The sequence below is a fragment of the Sander vitreus genome, chromosome 22, assembly GCF_031162955.1.
Source record: "Sander vitreus isolate 19-12246 chromosome 22, sanVit1, whole genome shotgun sequence".
NCBI lineage: Eukaryota > Metazoa > Chordata > Actinopteri > Perciformes > Percidae > Sander > Sander vitreus.
In genome coordinates, this window is record NC_135876.1 from 21,642,960 (window position 1) to 21,663,642 (window position 20,683).

The window sequence follows — 20,683 nt, forward strand, 5'->3', positions numbered from 1 at the left end:
TCCAAATAAGAGCCCATTCCATGTAACTTCTCAAGGCACAGACCTCAGCTCAAATACAGCAAACGTATAGAACATAAGTAAAAACACACAAAAAAAAATCACATTTGCAATATTTTTGGTCCATTTCTCTTGTTTTTTTAATCTCATGTTCTCAAAATACGAGTACAGTAAATGACTTCTTTACTATGATCAATTCTTAAACCGTGTCATTCATCACCTACATTTTCAAGTGTGAACAATCGGTTTTAAAACAGCTTTACATGTAGTATATATTTGAAAAATAAGAGCCCTTGAAAGGTAATCTTAAACCAATCAGACTAACGCTGGCAGTTTGCGTACTAGCCCTTTAACTTGTTGCTGTGGCACTGGAATGAGAAGGAAGTACTAAGGATTATTGTGTTAAATAAGTTCCAAAAATTTCCAATACATTTGATATTTGACCAAATACATGGTATTTAAAGTGCCATTAGTATTTTGTTCTGTGTTGATACATAGTCACTTGGGTTAATTCTACATTAAGCAAGTAATGCTTGCATTTCTAATCCAATTCTTATTTTAACCCAATTAGTACTGTAATACTGTACCGTTTCCTTTGAAACTTAATTAGTAAAATCCCCAAAATGATCTACTTATGAATATTTTATGTTATTTAAGTCATGTGTAAAAGGCCAGTATCAAGTGAGCCAGCTAAGACATAGTTTGTATCCCTTTTCTGGTTTGCTGCAGGCTTAATTAGGGTGGCTTATTGGAGGGCACGGAGATAAAACATGGACATTAATCAGACAGACAGAAAACAATCAGACACAAACCAATCACACTGACAAGCAAAAACAAGCAATAATTAAAAATATGAGTCATGTCTGTGTAGGTGATATAGATATTGATGCGCTGGCTCGACCTCTTCTCAGTCTGTCAACCACTCATTCACTTTCTTTGTTCAGCTTTTAGCAGTTTGCTCTTCAAGTTCATTTTGGTCAATAAAGCTACTTACCCAAGCCCACAATAACATGCCCAGGCCAAAATACATGTATCAGGCTTAATTTGAAAGGTAACATTGTCTAGTTCCTGTGCTTGTTTATAGCATGTGGCTAAAAAAAACAAAAAAATATAAAAAATAAAAAAATAAAATAAATATATATATATATATATATATATATATATATATATATATATATATATATACACATGCTTTATGCCAGAACTATGCAAATAGTAGTAGTTTTTTTTTCAGTCATCCTAAAAACAATAATTATAAAAAATATCACAGTGTAAACTCCAACAGTAAATAGTGATTGAAAGGATTAGGCTCAAGCAAAGTTTATATATGCCTATCCTATGTTTTTATCGATTACACCGGTTGAATGTAGCTACCTCTGTCAGGTTCAGGACACTTAAACTTATTAAATCAAAGACGGTCAAGCAACCCGTTAGAACCTCAAAGGAAAAGGAAATAAAAATAAAACAAAAAAATCACTGCACACCTTCATCTTGTCAACCACTTTTGTATGAAATTCCAGACCTCTAACCTTATGGGAGCTAGAGAGTTTTTAGTTTGTGGTGTCAATGTTCACCTCTCCAAAACTATAGAAAATGTATTAAAAAAAAAAGGTAAGGGGTAACTATATACAGTTAAGAAAGAAACACAAAAGGGATATTGCACTTAGACCACTATTCCACCAGGACACCCACATTCAGCTATTTCTTAATGTACCTGCTTTGAACACTAGAGATGGTGAATTATGAAAAATCCTGTTAAACGGAGTGGAATCTGATTTATTTTGACCGCCACCCTCGGACAACAAAAATGTCTTGGGGGGTTACCAAACCTTGGTCCAGTAGCTAAGCTACGTGTGAAACACTTCACTTGTAACTAGAAAGTGTGAACCCAAAATGCAACACGGGTCAGAGAATGAAAAAAAAAAGGTGTGATCAGTTGCTGTCTCTCCTCATTTCTCTTTCTCTCTCCCTGTCCTAACTAGTATCTGCCTTGTGTTGATGATTAGGGATTCAGCGTGTGTCTCTCACTCAAGCGTTTGCTTCCGAACAATGGTGATGGCCTTTTGTTCGCCTCAGCCAGAGGCTTGGGCATTAGAGGAGGAAGACAGCCAGTATGAATATGCATAACCTTCATGCACTAATGTCCACAGACAATCACTGAAGAGAGGAGGGGAGAGCCGCAGTGGTGAGGCCGTGTTATTAGACAGTTTTGTCTAATCATTTCCAACTGCAGTTTGATTTTCCGAGGAAGGAATCGGACTGTGACATTCCTAACTTTAGCTGACAGAAGATTGTTGACTTTGATATATTTAATCTTAGATGGTGTGCCATCTTTCAGACATTTTCCACCTGTAAAGCTGACTGTCCACAATTCAAATTCAAAGTGCCACGATCATATTCGCATGTTTATAAATAATCATATGCTGTCGCTGCAACTGACTGGTTGCCTTAGTAACAAGGCACACACACTCATTGACTGGGGACATGTTCTCTGGGTGCTGCGAGGAGCTGGTAACATGGATGTGGCACTGTTTAATTTCACTGTATTTCTGATGTTTTATATTCATGGCGCAGAACACGTCCGTCACACATGATCTCAGAAAAGAGTGGTTTCTGTGTTGGCTGTCACCACCTTCCTCCATGCTTGTCCTCTGCTCTTCTAGCCACAACATGTCATGTCAAACATGTGCCGGGCATGGACTGATGGGGAAGAAAATTCAGTAGCATAGTAGGAGAATTGAATTCAACATTGTCAACAAATTGATTGATTTAGGTCAGATCTTAATTTTCTGATTTGAGTTGCCTGTCTGAATATGAACCCTCCCTTCTCTAGCAATTCCAGTCTCCACTCTCTAACCACTGTACGTTTATTCTCAGTATTTCTATCAGTTGCACCTCCTCTCTGCATCACACTGACCCTGCAATCTCCATTCCACACTTCTTTGCTGTCTTTGTCCCCGCCATCTCCTTTCTAGTCACCCCCCCTCCAGCCTCCTCTCTCTGTGTCCTCCTTCTCTTCTGTCCTTCACACCCTTTTCTTTTTCATCCACCTCTGCCCTTTCCGACTCTTTCTACCCTCATTCTTAATTCTACCTGTGTCCTCATATGTCTTTTCATCCCTCTGCCCTTGTCAAACCCTTCCACCCTTCCTTGCTCCTCTATGGTTCATCTCCTCCTTCCACGCCCTCAGGATATTCCCCCCCCGGACAGCTTCCCCCCGTGCTGCAGTCCCCACAGCAGCTGTCCCAACTTACCCAGCAGGATGACGATGCACAGCAGGATGGCAATCAGAGCCCCCGTGCTGAGACCCGCCGAGGAGAGGAACGCCTCGCCTTGGCACATCCGGATCCTGCCGTGGCGCTGGCACGGGCACACCCGGAGGGTCAAGGTGCTGGTGCCGCTCAGCGACGGCTCCCCACCGTCCCACACCACAATGGGCAGCTCATACAGCTCCTGGGTCAGGTGGTTGAAACGCCGCCGCCTGCCAATGATGCTGGCTGTGCTGTCTATAGAATGACAAAAAAAACAAAAAAAAACATGTTTAGGAAAATAAGACCCATTGGCTAAGAAGACTTATTGATGGTTTCCTCTTTCTTCTCAATTGCGTCACTCTTTCAGCGAAGCCTGCAATTGCTTATTTATACAGAGCCATTTAGGTTAGGGGTAAAACTTGTCAGCTAAAGAGAAGGAAAAAAAAAATCCAATCCACAACATTTCCCATTGTGAATTGGACCTTTTGCTTTTGAAGTAGATCTCTCACTGTCATATAGCGGCTTCCCTGTGTGCCAAGGCTAAATTATTACAAAGGTGTTTACTATTACTATTAAATGTGCTGCAAAAGAGCAGTGCACCTTGGCCTCTGCAGAAAACACTTATGTTAATGGAACATGTCATGCAGATAAACGGTAATAAAAAGGCTAAATTTGTAGAGAAGAAAAAGAAAACGAGAGAACTAGAGAGGATAGTTTTCTGAAACGATTCAGCGAAGAGAAGGAAGCAACTAAACACACAGATGCAACACTTAAACGTAAAAAAAAGGTGACAGCAAACCAACAAGTAGGTCAGGGTTTGCCATACCAAGAACCACTGTAAAAAGATTCCTTATCATAAATTTAACATTTTTAAATACTGTCTAAAAACAACTTTTTTTTTTTTGTGGCTTTTCCTTAAAGCACATGGCTGTTTTGGGGGTCAAATCTAGTAGATACATACATACATTTATTTTTGCTTTAGACAAGGCTAAATTTGTAGAGAAGAAAAAGCAAACAGGAGAACTCGAGAGGAAGGTTTTCTGAAAAACATTCAGCAAAGAGGAGGAAGCAAATAAACACACAGATGCAACACTACGTTTAAAAAAGGTGACGGCAAACAAACAATGATGTGTTGCAATAAAACTACTCTTAATTGGAACTCACACCTGTAGCAGATGGGCTGTGAACAACCACTCCACAGCAATATTCTCGACGAAAGATGTTCTGAATTCTTCAAAATGAGTGTATACCAGCCACCACCGGCAGTCTTATTCCCATGTGTTTTACGTTGTATAACATGCAGAGCAGGCTACTTGCCAATGTCCTATATATTGCTGTAGCCAATATGTAGCTAATTAGGGGTAATTAGAGCACCGACATCGTCGGGGGCGAAGACCCTATTGAAATGTTTTTTCTTATTATTATTATTCGTCTGTGTTTGAGCGTAGAACTGAGGTGCTTGGGCTACTCAAAAACACACTGAAATTGGTACGCATTTTAGACTTGGTGAAAATTGCGGCCTGATATGGGGCTCGGGCTGATGCGTGGCAAATTGGCTTGATAGCGCCCCCTATCAGTTTTCAAAGTTATTGCCCCCTCCTTTAACTTTCATGTAGACGCATGCCATTTGGTAGGCAGGTATATCATATCCAGACATAATATCGAAAAAAGCCTTTCGGAGCCATTCCCTAAGCCCAACAGAACACCAGCCAATCTGAACTGAAAATTCATTTTTTGGACGATTTTTACCATTTTCAGGGGTTGTACTTTAACTCCTCCTACATATTTCCAACACTACGCACTCCATGGAGGAAATTAAGTCTAACTCTTGCGTGCAGTGTCCGATGCTCATGGAAATACACGGCCGTGTCGACTGGGAGCCGCTGGCACCCCCGACGTGCGTGGAGTGCGAGGGCCTGTTCATCGCTGCTTGCAGCTTTAATTTATTTCAAAATCAGTGCATTGTGGAACTACATGGAGATTGTATGAATAAAGAGCTCTGTTATTATGTATGCACATAAATAAACATATATTAATGTGTGTATATGCTACAAAAACAATCCAGCAGTGAGAAGTACATAAAGCTCATGCATGGTCAGCAACAGGCAACAGACAAGATTAGGCATCTGTTGGCATTTATGGTCCGGTTGCTCACCAAATCCTACCAATGCCTACCAATGCCAACAGGATTGGCTGACTACTGATTCACTGCATCTGTAACTTAAATGTATACAGATATAAAGTATATCGTAAGATGAGATTTATTTTTCAGAGCTTGAAATGACATTTCAGTTGAGGAGAATGTCAGAAGATATTTACTTTACTGACATTACTAAGTCAAATATGGTGATTCTATATTTTGAATAACTTAATAACTGAAATTGTAAAAAGTGAGATGTCCATGTCTTTTTCTATTATAAAAATGTACTATTATATTGTACAAATGATATATCCCACAACATGTTTGCACATCCTGCACTGATCCATGCAGCCTCTTTTTTCTTAATGTAAAAGTTATATGCACATATTTGTTTCTGTATTTATTGGCTGTATATTTCATATTAATGATTCAGATTTCTGAAATGCACACAGCCCGTATTCAAAAACTGTACCTTTTCAACGAGCCGTCAGGATTTCTGTACGGTTGTGATGTCACAACTAAACTATGTATAGGTCGTAAGTGGCTCTATAGTGCCGCTATAGTGCGCCCTACACTCAAACAACGTTGTTTCTAATTTCACCTGCACCTTTCAATCTGCACACAAATACTGACTAAAATGATTTCCCATTTGTAAGGAATGTTAAGACACACTTCTTTTCAAATGGCATGCATGCTAATAAGCTCACACAAAGACGTAGGCCATTACACGACCACTTCACATGCTGGGCTTGTCTGAGGGTTTACCATTAAGAATCTAACATGCAATGCTTAATGGCTCTTTGAGCGAGATTACCTCAGCCGGAGATCACCAGTCTGTAATATGAAGGGCGTGCAAATAGCTTTAGTTTTATGGACTTAATAGAGCACTAACACAGCACAGACTGACATATGTATAATTTAAGGCAAACTGTTCCTTTTAAGTATTTGTATTCTGCGAAAAGGCATCAAATAATGTTTGAAAACTAACAGCTACAGTACTTTCTCATCCATCCCTGTTCATTCAAAGTGTATTGCTGTGTGAATCAGGTACCTGGATGACTAACTTGTGCCTCACATGACTTACTAACTAGAACCTTGCACGACAACGACACGCTGATATATTTTTCTGAGTTGCGAAAATGCTGAATCGTGCACAGGGCAACCTTTTCCTTTCCTCCCAGCGAAAACACCTCCGCCGCGCTGTACTATCGTGCTGCTGCTCTGAGACCTCGCCTCCCACTCCAATCTCTGCTCCATCTATGAATAATTACAATGATCGACAGTTGGAATGACAACACGTACTTCAAGCTTTATTAAGTTAGACTCGCAGTATCACTGTATCAGCAAGCAGATGGGTGGGGGGGTTTGAGAGAGTGCAATGTGAGAGATGCAAATAACAAGGAAGAGAGATGGGGAGTTGGAGGATGAGCGGAGAAGGGGGGGAGGCAAGGGGTGTGAATAGAGGAGGTTGTGTGTGAGCCAAAGAGAGCAAAGAGGAAGAAGACTGAGGCTGAGATAGAGGGAGACAAACAAGCTGTGTGTACGCGGTGTCCGCTGTCACAGCCTTTACACTTTGAAGCACAGACCCACGTCATTGTACAGACCACAACGAGGGAGTGCACGTCAATTATGTCATGCTAATTTCACGTTAAAACCGCCTGTTGTCGCAGGTGACTGCAGAAGAGCTGTGCGTTTGTTGATTAACGCTGCAGCAAGATGGGCCGTCTCCATCCAAGCGGCAGCCACATACTGTAAGAGGAGAGACTGCAGGAGTAAGCACAGCCACAGGTTAACCATGTTGTGTCATCTCTCGCTAAGCAACGTTACCTGCAATGCGAGGCACATGACCACCCAGGAAATGAAGGGAAATATCCTTTTAATAGCATTTCACACTTTGTTTAAACTGATCCTAAACATTTTTGATCTGTGTTATTTTGCACATCACTAGCATACAATTTGTCGTTTTCTTTTTTGTATCACATACACATCCCTGTCTCTCCATCTCAAAATTTCACAGCAGCAGAAAAAACTGTTGTATCCCTGTGGTCACTTTCTAATCTTTCTGAGGCTTTGTTTTCTGGATTGAAAACATTTTATGATGTTCATGAAAAGACAACGAAGCTATTTGAACTTTGCCATGTGGAAAGTGCATGTAAAACCATAATATCCATGATTTACATTATTGATACAATAAAAAATGCCCAATTGCATTTAGATTTAAGATATGTAAAGTGATGGCAAATAGCTTTGTCACAGAGCTGACTCACTATAAAACAGATGAAGTTGAAAGATTGAAAAAAAGATATACCAAATATATACCAATATTAGACATGTGACGCAACCACATCTATACAGACTTCACACTTGCCTACACATGCTCTTAGCCCAATTCCTTGTGAACCCTAGTGGGTGTGTGTAGGTGCCGCTTATGGGATTCAGCTCAAAAAGTTGCCACTTGGAGCACAATATGCATTGTGGTGACACTATTTTGCGGTAGACTATATATTCGGTCAATTCAACGGTGGGTATAATGTTGGGGTTGGCTCAAGTTTATAAAGGCTGCAAATGTCAAATGTGTAGGTGTAGGTGTAGCTATTTAACTCAACACAACTGTTCTTTCTGCTTACAGAAATAGCAACATATTTTTGTTAGAATCTTCTAAGGTTTTTTCATAAGCATAAGGAATTTGCATTTGTTGCAAATGGTACAATCATTTGGGATTATCTTTTTAACTACAAGGCGCTGAACTGACTGGGCTGCATCAGTGAACCCACTATTATCATCGGTCCTAATATCAAGGTTTATTATAATATCATATATAATGTCATATCAGGAGCCAGAAATTACCTGGATGACCAGCACTGTTTCCTCATTGAGCAAGCGCACTAGAGACCTCCACCGGCTACTTCAGGTTTAGCCCTCCGCTAGTCTATATCGACAACGTTCAATTTCCGGGAATGTTCAGGTGCTGCCGGAAATTCCGCCAGATGTCCCTCATTTTGGCGGGATGTCCGTCACCTTCCGCTTTCTTTGTGTTGGCATTTTAAACTCTGGTCGATTTATGAGGACTATGGTTAACTGTTTTTTGTTGCACGATTAAAACAACCTTTGAATGTACACGTTACACCAAAACAAGTTCCTTCCCGAGGCTTTTTTCCGGCGCTTAGCGCCACCCATGAAGATTGTGATTGGTTTAAAGAAATGCCAATAACTCAGAGCACGTTTTTCTCCCATCCCGGAATGCTGTGTGGAATAGCCAGACCCTCCTCCGCAGCGATGTGGAGGAAGGTTTGGCAATGCGAGACTAGTCCTCCGCTAACTAATCCCTAATAAAGTGATTTACAGACATCTCTTTCTCCATGTAAGTCTATTGGGAAAAAGTATTTTCGGAACAGAGGGCATCATGTGATAGGCCAGGAGTTGCAATTTCATTGTTGGGCCTCTATGATCAATTTGCTTCACAGCCCAGCGCACTTCCTGGGGGCCTGGGCAAATGCCAATACACATCTGGTATAATTATAGGATGGCTTTGAATATTGATCAATGGCTCAATCTTGTTCAAACAATAATAACATTTAGTGTAGAAATAATAGGCCTGTCATGCAGAATAACTAACAGCAGATCAAGAGACAAACATACCAATCTCCTTTAAAAGAAGCCCCTGCATTCAATAAGGATTAGTCTGACTGAGTAAGGCTTAGCTTAACAAAACATGGCCGGCAGTGATGAGAGATAGCAGTTCGTGATCGGGCTGCTTTTAAATAAAAGATGATTATGTTTATCCAATGCATTGGATTCACACTGTCACAGTATGGCATGTCCGTTCCATAAGGTTGTGATTTGTGTATTTGACTTAATTAGGGGTTGGATTGTACGTTTCTGCAGTAACATTCAAAGGGGACTGCAGAGTACTATTCATATGTTCCTCTGTTCCACAGGAACAAATAGGCCTAACTCCACACACATTGATTAATAATAATAAAAACAAATTTTATTCCCTTTACCTAAATCATAAACACAGAGTAATTAGGGAAATATCTTGAACTGAACTGCTTGAATAATAGTAAAGCTTATCAAAGCCCTCTTTGCACAAATCATGCTGTTTCAGCAGATAATGAGAATCTAGAAGTACAGTATAACACCCACTGCAAGTGAAGTGTGAATGACATAGAAGCTAATTAAACGTCCCACATATCAATGGCTTAACATCGCGTCTTTCAACACAGCCCATTAACTGTAATATTATAAGGTCTTCTGAATGCACACTGGAAGAAGATGCCTTCAGAAATCAATTGATCTATTTAAGTATGTGGGTTATTTAGAGATCATAGCCCGCATTTAATTTCCTTTTTAGAAGCAAATGTCATCACAATGTGACAGATAACGAGATCAAAAAGGCATTCAATTTTCAGTCCTCGCAAAGTAGCCATAGTCAAGTTTAATGTATTTAAAGGGCTTTTAACAGAACCGGTTTGTCACAAAGTGCTTTCCAGGAACAGATGAGCAGAAGCATCCACCTTGTTGCTCAGCTTTAATGGTGCCTAATACGCTGTAGGAGTTTGACCTGCATTTAAGGTAGCACATCCAGCACTTCAGCTGCATCACACATCAGCATACATCTAAAACAAGAAATTGAACCTCAACTGCTTTGCTGATCTGACTTTGTTAAACTGAGCTGGAGCCGTTACAGGTCTCGGTAGCAAAAGCACCAAATTGTAACAAGATAATAGCTTTTAACAAATCTGATTGCAAGGACAGAAAAAAAGCTTTATTAAAAGCCATAATGCTTTCATTCATTTTTTTATTTATTTTTTTTAAGTCATGACTGTTAAATTACCTGAAATAACTGAGGAATCAATTGCAGATATCATGCCTTTAAACTAGTAAAGTAGTCATAAAACATATCAGAGTGCCTTCTGCAAAAACTCAAAAAATCCAAGTTTCACGAGGATCCATTGTGAGCAATCTGTAAGTGAGGAGGAAAGGAGGTCATGAGAGAGTTAGTCGTGTGAGAGGGATTTTCGTCAGTTGCACAACAACAGAGGGAGGTATTAGGCGCTGGCACAGAGCAGCTACCAACTGTTGGACTGCTACAACAGCGATGAAAGGAAAATGTTTCTAGTGTGAAGAGCTTACTTTAATTATCAGACACAGGAGTCAACAGTATGGAGCACTGCACCCCTCTCTCTCACCCAGATATTGTGAACACAGCAAATAACTTCTAATACTCTGTGGCAGTAGAACGCTTTATGACTCCAACACCTCTTTTGAGTGCTAGTACAAATGCAGGCTCCGGGTGACTGGAGATACTGAAGCAGCATGAACTCAGGGTGGAGCGCCTTAACGTTAAGAGGGAGGTTGGGGCTTTGGAAGTGCGGATGAGCAAGGAGGAATTATTAAGTGATATGAATCATTCTAGGTAGGAATTATAATATAAAAAGAGTAAGCAAGCAAATGACCCAGCAGAACTAATCAGAAAGGTAGGGGAAAGGTAATGTTGATGGTTTGTCATTTGGGTTTTTCCTTTATTGGTAAGCTGCTGCATATAACATTGGTATGTGTGTGTTTGATAGTGTGTGGTTCTAGAAACAACCCCTTTCTTGTCTAAAAGGTATAGCTTAAAGAGTGCCCTTGATCAAGGCATTTAACTGCTCCAGTGCAGCTACTCTTTGGTCACTAGAACAAGTTAAAGTCTTTGCTGGGTGGCTGCCTCCCTTTCATGTGGTCAACTACCCATCCAGGTTGTTGCTCTAAATCAGAACAAGCTCTTTAACAGCTTTCTAGTTTGAAGAAGGGACGCCGTGTGAGGAAACAGAAGTCAATTGTGAGTAATTAAGGACTACCAATTTATTCCAGAGGGATCATTTATACCTGCGGGATTCATTTCCATGTCCATCGCCAGTTCACTTTTATTTCAAGCCCTCTCTGACAAATTATTCAAATATGAATAATTTCTTATTTCCATGTCATGACACATAATCAGCCCATCCCACATGAAATCTTATCACAGATATAGTTTGAGAAAAACAAGATCCTGTGGGATGGTGTGCAGCAGGAGCTAAATCCAAAGAACTTTTACATTACTCAAACAGCATGAACAGAAAAAAAACTGCTAACAATTTTTCCAGAAAGAAGGCTTTACTTCCTGAATGCTTTGGGAATATTTTTTTTGCTGCAGATGGCTCTGTTGTAATAAATATTTTGAGAGAATCACTTTGCAAAAGTGTGGGATATTTTCAAATGGCGGGTATTTGGGTTCTAGTGTTTTAAGAGTTTCTATGCACTTAAAGAGACTAAGGCAAAGTAGATCTGGCTCAAGCTGTCCCAATGTTTAAACATACCCACCAGACACTTGTCTGTAAGGCCTGGCTTCAGGATGCCCTAGTTTCCCTGATCCAAGCAGACCTTTCCAAAGACACTGATCCATAGAGGGCTTTGAATTGCTCTTACTCTGGCTCAGGGCTGGACTGGGGTAAAAAATCTGCCCTGTACTTTTGAGACCCAGACCAGCCCACCACAATCAGCCGGACACCACCATTGCTTGAACTCCCCTTCAACACATGTAGATACCAGCCCCTAATACTGAGTGGTAATTAAAATAGTTTGATAGTGTACTCACTGAGTCAAAAAGGCTGCCTGGCTCTTGCTGGCTAGATGGCTAATGGTTGAGGGTGCAGCATGGATGTCAGCACGATGTCTGATATAGTAAACAAGTGAGAAGTCTGTAAGTTAAGCTAAAGCTGCATTGTGTACACAGTATGCAACTTGTGTTAGTGGAATGTGGATAAATCAGAAAGCTGTCAGCCAACAAGTGGGCCAATCATATCGTCTCTCTTCTCTCTATGGGCCGATCACAAACAAAAAAAAGCTTTCGACCGGCGTGCAGCACATAGATAGATAGATAGATAGATAGATAGATAGATACTTTATTGATCCCCAAGGGGAAATTCAAGGTCCCAGTAGCTTAAAGACATCACACACAACATACACATACATCATAAACAGGATGATAAAATAACAAATCCACATGAATAATATGACAATAAAAGAAAAAATACTAAATAAAAAAATCCACATGAATGTACTAAGGGATGTATAAGCATGAGACGCTTGCAGTGCCAGGGCAGGGACTGACCCTGTGATTCAGTCTGCATGGTAAGGTGCTCTATGAGAGTGTGTGTCATGGTGGTAGTGCAAATAAGTCCAATCGTAAGGATAAAGTCTAGAGACCAGCATTAAATATGGACAATATAAGAGAATAATGTAGACATAGTAATATAAAACTATATAGCAGTGCAAAGATAAAGTTTATAAAAAAGACAGCATTAAATATGGGGATTATAAGGGAATAAAGTAGATAGACACAAATCAACAGTCAATATAGAGGTTTGAAATAATAGGGTTACAGCCATTGTTCAAGTAACATGCAGCCCACACAAATAGACCGGCCCACTGGGAACTCTCCTGGTACTCCCAAAGGCCAATCCATGCCTGCTCTGGTCCCACATGGACATTGAATTGTCCTGAAAGATCCTAGGAGGAGCTATTACCCCCAACAAAAAGCTGCCAGGATCACAAGGTCTTTCATGTATTATATACAAAATATAAATGTGAAACACTCACTCTAGAAAATGTTGGCTACCCTTTTTGTGGCCATGGAGTACATAATTACAACTGTATCGTCCACAACTATATTATATGCTTCACATTATCTGGCAGGCATCCAGTGGCGTAACGAGCCAACACCGGGCCCCTAAGCAGGATTATCAAGGCGGGCCTCCCTACTACAGCACGTGATGACGGTGCACTGTACACGAGTAGGCTACCATCAATAGGACAGGATAGGATCATAGAGACACAGCATATAAGAGATGAGATGTAGCCTAGATGTAGCGTAGTAGCCTACGCGCACCACAACAACAACAACAACAAAAAAACACTGGTGAATGCGCACCATAACACATGAAAAAACATACAAGGGCAGTCCCTCCAGGATTTCGTGGCCTTTTTTTTTAGATTATTGCGGCCCAAAATGCCTGATATTGCGATAAAAGTTGCGATGTCTTTTGTATGTTTGTTGCAATGAAGTTGCAGAAGACAGTGAAAGTTGCAAAAAAAGTTTTTTGTATAGTTCTTTAAGGGAAACTTGTGGGAGGCACTTGGGGAGAATAATAATTATTACTATTAATTAATTACTCTGGGCTGAGATTTCCTAGGAACTTTACCAAAAAGGCTCAGGATGCTGCAAATGTTGGTATAACACACATTCATACGGTTTAATAAAGTACTTATTGGACTTTAACTTAGCATTGCACTTACAATAACGAGTGTAGCTTTCCTCAATTTGGGTCATCCTGTACGTCTCATCTCCGGTTTTTCCTGCATCCACCGTGTGTGATTGTGTGTGTGTGTGTGTGTGTGTGTGTGTGTGTGTCAGTCACGGGGGGAACTCAGCAGCCCCGCCCGCTGCAGAGATCAGACAGGATGTAAACAGCAGCAGCTTTCAGTGACTTTATAGTGAAAAAACGTTACAGCGTACATTGATGTTAAAATGTTTACAGGTTGGCAGGACGGTCTGAAATGTTCTGCACGGTCTTTCGTTGTACGTTTTGTTGGTAAATGTGAGATGTTCGAGTCACACACGTGAAGAGAATGGTCTCTGAAACAAGGAAATGAATTTGACCCGTTCTCACTCCCGCTTGGTCAGTGGCCAGTAAGCACTGCTTACCCTGCTTACCGATAGTTACGCGTCTGGAGGCATCATACTATACAGAAAGCAGAACAAGGAGCAGCAAAGAATGAATTAGTTTCTATTAGCTTTCTCTCATGTCCACACTGTGATTCGCTAACACTGCATATGGAAAATCAGCAAGAGGTGTTTTGCAGTCAACAGTGGAGGCGTATCTCTGCGTGTTTCACAGAAACACCAGAGAGGAACAAAGTGACGAAGATAAGAAATATATATTTTTATCACGTGTTTGTCACAACATATACAGCATAGTCGGCCAAGAAGAGATGCCAAAATAAAAGTCCTCAAATAGTTGAGATAAAAAGGGTGCGATTGTGGCTTCAGGTTTTATACCAAGCCCAGAAACTTCTAATGTTTCTTTTTTCAAAGTTTTGGAGAAGTAAAATGTTTGGACCCTATGGGGAATGTGCAGTAGACAGTAATATCTATAATAATAAATATAGACTATACGGTTTATATGGCTGCAACTAAGGATTATTTTCATTGTTGATGAATCTGTCGGTTATTTTCTTGATTTATCGATTATTTGTTTGGTCTATAAAATATCAGAAAATGGTGGAAAATCATGGTCGATCAGTGTTTCCCAAAGCCCAACAACCTCAAATGTCTCGTTTTGTCCACAACACAAAGATGTTCAGTTTACTGTAATCGGAGTGAAGAAACTAGAAAATATTTACATTTAAGAAGCTGGAATCAGAAAGATTTTACTTTAGTTTCATAAAAAATCAAACCGATTAATCGATTATCAAAATAGTTGGCAATTATTTTGATAGTTGACAAGTCGACTTGATTAATCGATTATTTTGATTCTTTTTTAAATTATTCTTTGCAGCTCTAACTGTAACTAAAGAATGAAAAAATATGAATGGCATGGAAAACTAAATATTATATCCTCTCCCCCCCCAAATTCCATCACACTTCTTGGGAATGTTCAACAGCTCACTTCATAGCTGCTCTACTGGGTTAATATGTGCAAAACAGAAGCAAACCTCTGCTGAATAAAACTATTTACACCACATTTGCACTCTCAAAAATGATAATGTGTTGTCCTTCAGGAGATATGGTACTTTGGAGCAGTCGATCTTTGCTTTGTTTGATTCATCTGCCCCGTAGGAGTGGAGTTAAGCAGGAGGTGAAGGATGTCGTTATGTGCCACTCACATGAATGCAGCAAAACTTGCCTCTGTAACTTAATGTAGTTGAAGTAGGCAAGGCTTGTGGTGGGAAGCAACTGGACAAGGGCTAAACAGACTTATCTCCTATTATCACATTGATTTTTTTGATCTCTCTCGCGCTCCCTTCCTCTCTGTTTTCTTCCCCCTCTCTGGCTCAGAGATTCATCTGGAATGCTGTGAACTCCTCCTCTCAGTGGGCAACTGTGAGATCTTCTGGCTGAGAGCTTTTAAAAGCCCTGTGATTGCAGACCGACCTAGCGCTAGGTATTCACCTGAGACTGAGATGGTTGCCATGGTAACGGTCACTTTTGGCCATGTGCTGGCACTAAAAAATGCACACGGGAGGGGGAAAAAGGGGAGTGCCAGAGCGGGTTATCCATTTCAAACACAATGTACAGACATGCCAAACCCTTAAGACTCTTGTGTTTCATGAGATCAGACTCAGAGTAGAGCCCGGTGGCATTTGAATCTCCAGATATCTACCGCACCCAGTTGACAGAGCACATATTTCCATAGCACCTTCAAGGTATGAGGAAATCAGTTCAGCTTATTGGACTTTGGAATGTGAACAATAAAGATGGAGTCATGCCCTGAAGGCCGACTGCAACACTCATAAGAAATGCAAACAAACATATTGATCTCTGTAATTACCTTCATTGTCCTTCAGGGTGAAGTTGGGATTAACTGGTAGCTGGCTCGGCAAAGCAAAGGAAAACCGCTGTCCATTGGCAAAGTCATCCTTATCCACTGCTGTGACAGTCTGGATCACCTGTTGTTTAGAGGCAAACACACATTGAATTAGCCGCTGTACAGTTTGGAATCCCTTTTACACATTGATTGCATGCAGGACACGAGTTTAGTGTCATTTAGATGCATGTCTTGTTGTTCCTAATTGGTCAGAGTCAGTTTTTCTCTGACCTACAGCCAACTGGTCTTGTATCAATTTCTCCTCTACCTGTATGCTGACTGGAAAAGAGGCGCTATGATTTCAAAATATTTGGCTTGTGCCAGGGGGGGAACTGGCATCTAACAATGACAGGGGTGCTCACAGGGCAACCTCACTGGCACTTTTGTCAGCTTGTTGCCCTTAATTGTTAAAAGAAACAGTGAGAGTGCAAGAGAGCCAGCCTTGAGAGAACAATGACCTGATAGCCCCTGTCACCATGGGGAGCTCTTATCTTCAATGTGAGATTTGGGGGTGTTGTTGTGATCCTGGTGTACCTGCACAAGCCTCTTTAACTTTGCAGTACTAGGATGTACAGTATCTCACAAAAGTGTACACCCCTCACATTTTAGTAAATATTTCATTATATATTTTAATGGGACAACACTGAAGAAATTACACGTTGCTACAATGTAAAGTATTAAGTGTACAGCTTGTATAACAGTGTAAATGTGCTGTCCCCTCAAAATAACTCAACACACAGCCATTAATGTCTAAACCGCTGGCAACAAAAGTGAGTACACCCCTATGTTAAATTCCCATAGAGGCAGGCAGATTTTTATTTTTAAAGGCCAGTTATTTCATGGATCCAGGATACTATGCCTCCTGATAAAGTTCCCTTGGCCTTTGGAATTAAAATAGCCCCACATCATCACATCCCCTTCACCATACCTAGAGATTGGCATGGTTGTATTTCAGTTAGTTAATAGCTGGTTTGATTTGCATTGAGAGATGATTTTATGGAAAGTACCCCATGCCAATCTCTAGGTATGGTGAAGGGTATGTGATGATGTGGGGGGGCTATTTTAATTCCAAAGGCCAAGGGAACTTTATCAGGAGGCATAGTATCCTGGATCCATGAAATAACTGGCCTTTAAAAATAAAAATCTGCCTGCCTCTATGGGAATTTAACATAGGGGTGTACTCACTTTTGTTGCCAGCGGTTTAGACATTAATGGCTGTGTGTTGAATTATTGTGAGAGGATAGCACATTTACACTGTTATACAAGCTGTACACTTACTATTTTACATTGTAGCAACGTGTAATTTCTTCATTGTTGTCCCATTAAAAGATAAAATGAAATATTTACTAAAATGTGAGGGGTGTACTCACTTTTGTGAGATACTGTACTTATTGGGTGCTTGAGTTTACTTATGTAGCTGTCATGGTTGACAGGGTGCCAATGGTGGAAGATTCTGGCTGGAAAGAGCAGGGTTCTCTTTCCTCTAGTGTCAATGGCTCCAAAGTTAAGTTGTAATCATTTTGTTTTCCATCAGTGCGAAAAGGCAGCTAACTGCCACTTGTTACCCTTAAAAATTAGGAGACTGGGATGTCTGGAAAATCAGCGGAAGTGATACAATTGGCTGTAAGATTAAAAATGGCTGGCTGAGGAAGCATCACCCCTTGGTTGTTTTCAAAATGGGTGCAAAGTTGTTGTCCATAATGCCATTTTTGGTTAAGAATATGACTAATGAGTCCCTGCTCTAATTTGAATTTCGGTGAAATTATAGATATAGAGGTCTGATGTTAAAGTACTGTACCATATCTCTAATACACGTATTAAGGAATTAACCGTTTCAAATCATTGAGCAGTACAGTGCTGTGATTGTTAAGGTTGGCATGATTCCTTCTCTCACCGTTAGCACATCTAGGTGTTGTATTTCCACACTCTCCAGATCAAAAAATCCGACCCTAAATCAGTTCATTTCATTATTTATTGGCAGACACCCTTAACCACCTGCCATTAACTGCCAAATTTGAATTAAGTCAAAATGTGAATATTGTGAATCGTCATACATTGATATAAGGTAATAATGTAGCTAACACAACGCTAACCCAGTAGTTCCTTTTAACACCGAAGCTCTGTTTTATGGGGACTCTATGTTTTACATAAGTGATAATGATGTATGTTAATAGGCAAAGAGATGCTGTGTTAAAATTATCATCATGTGTTTGTGGTCTTTTTAGTTAACGGATAGGTCAGTTCTACTGGTGTATTGTTGTTATGGTTTCCTGCTGTTTAATATACATTGAGCATTGATCTAGAAGAGAGATTTATCTCTTAATTGTGATGGACACCAATCAGAAATACATGTCTGCGGTATGAAACCTATAATGCAAACAGATTGTAAAATATTAATGAGCAGCTCTATCCTTTCATACATGTTGTATTTGAATGGTGGTGTGCCACTGTCTCATTCAACACATTATAATCCCCTGGACCTAGAACCCTGAGGCTGTAATGCAACCGTAATTCAAATTTAATGCAAACCTTAATTCAAACTTTTCTTCCACAAGCTTAAAACTATTAAAAATGTATTTAGTTGTGGCTTCCCGGTCTTTACTCCATCATCCTTTGCCGAACCGCCCTTTCAGCCATTTCCATGCTGCTGATTGCTCTATATCTCAAAAAACCTTCTTAATTCAAATGAATCAAAGACTACTGAGAGCAAATTGGAATGAGCTTCGATTTAGAGCCGTCATGGTTTGCTGCTGAGATACTTATTTTGAATGAGGGATGATTAAGCAGCTCTCACCAATGCCTTTACAGTTTCTTACAGCTCAGCTCTCAGTGAACAGCCCAAACTGCTGAGGAAAACAATAGTTCAGTGCAGAATGCATGGAGTCAGGGAGGCAGTTGACGTTAACACACAGCTCTCAACACCCTCTCAGGAGTGTCGGTGGTGTAGAGAGATTTCAATATGTGAGGAGATAAAGGGAAAGAAATAGAACAGAGATAGGTGTTGCAAAATTTCTCACCTGCCCCGGCCTTGAGCTCTCACACACAATGACCTCCTCGTCTGTAGCTATTTCTGGCGGATTATCGTTCACGTCCAGCACCTGGACGGTAACAGGAACGTGGCTGAGCAGGCTGGGGTTGTCTGTAGCAGAGAGAGAGAGAACAAGTGACAGAGAAGATGAAAGTCAAATGTAAGCCTTAATAACAAAGTGGAGCGTCAACACTGTTATTTTAAACTGGGGCGCACTGTGCTCTTCTTGTTAGACTACTTATGAGGTTTGTCTTAGGCTGTTCCACTATAAAAGCACTGAAGGATGCAATGTTGCAGAAGGGAATTAAGCACATCTGATCATCAGCATGCAGCATTTTCTTGTCCAAGTTGGAGTGCTTGGTTGTGATGCATTATTTGCCCCTTGTGCTGCATGAGCAACTCATGAAGCATGTGAATCATATGCTTTACCTCCTCTTCTGCCTATTCATCATTTTAATATAAAGTAACCATTAAAAATGTTTAAAATATGTATTTTAGCACTAAAATTAAGACGTTTATTGATGTTAAAATGTTAAACTAACCCTAACCCAGGAAATATTACTGATGTGTCCTAGAGCAAGGCATTTAACTCTCAACTCATGGGGCACCTCAGTCCCCAAGAGAAGAAGACTGCTTTTCCTCGGTAGCTTCCAGGTGTGAGTATGCTTTACGGTATGCATGTGTAGCAGGAAAGCGCTGAAAAATAGCATGCTCGCTCAGCAATTCCTTGAATAGGAAAAAGTCATGCAGGCAGTCTTTCTATTAAACTAATGTTTCCTGATTTTTATTTACTTGCATGCATGGTGTTTTTTCAGTGCCTAAAGACAAGTCTTACATTGCACCTGCTGTATTATTAGACAATTGTTTCTTCTTTTTTATGATAAGTACCAGATGATCCAACAACTAATTCAATCATGCATTAAAGGTGCCCTGCCACACGTATTTCATTACATTGTGGTAATATCTGAAGTTCTACCATGGACTCTGTAACATTTTTTTGTGGAAAAAATGCCTTGGTTACCTTGTTTCAAGCCATTCTAGCGTGGTATAGAAAGCCTGCAGGAATACTCAGCTCGATTTATGCCAGTTCTCATTAATATTCAACGAGCTAAGCTGCTTGACTCTAATTGGCTAACAGCTAGCCAATGAGAGCCTGGCTATCAGCATCCTTTACCCAGCGCAACTGGGCGAGCTCATGAATAGTAATGAGCTCAGGCAACACTACGTCAGACTGACCAGCTTTTGTAATTGGCCTGATTTCTCCGCTTATTTCTTTTCAGTGGCTAGAGCTGACAGAGGAGGTAGCAGTTCATTTTCACATTCACGACATAACACAAACCCATATGGACCTAACATATTTCAAAAAATGCAAGCAGAATCAGTTTTGTGTGGCAGGGCACCTTTAATTCTCTAATCCACTCACTCAGTACGGTCCATCTACTCCTGGCAGCCATTAGAAGGCAGTGTAAAGTCTCTGAAGGATGGTTTGCAGTGAACTGTGCAGGCTGCTTTTTGTCTATGACACTGTTTGTCCCTGGTCATTCAAAGTGGTAAAAATGTATCCTTTTTGTCAGTGTCTTGACATTGAACTGTATCCTTTTTAATTCTAAGGAGAGGTGAAGAGATAAGGAAACATTAGCATGCAGCACCTCTGTCA

At 40.4% G+C, this 20,683-nt stretch overlaps 1 protein-coding gene across 1 annotated transcript in view; it reads right to left on the reverse strand.

The window, feature by feature from the left end:
- The window catches only part of LOC144537044 (cadherin-18), a 72,905-nt gene that overhangs the window by 4,380 nt on the left and 47,842 nt on the right, over positions 1–20,683 (reverse strand). Inside the window, exons 8-10 of the mRNA XM_078280459.1 lie at positions 19,016–19,137; positions 15,963–16,080; positions 3,252–3,503 (exon numbers count right to left, since the gene is read on the reverse strand). Coding sequence (XP_078136585.1) covers positions 3,252–3,503; positions 15,963–16,080; positions 19,016–19,137 — 492 coding nt within the window. The remainder of the gene's footprint in view (positions 1–3,251; positions 3,504–15,962; positions 16,081–19,015; positions 19,138–20,683) is intronic.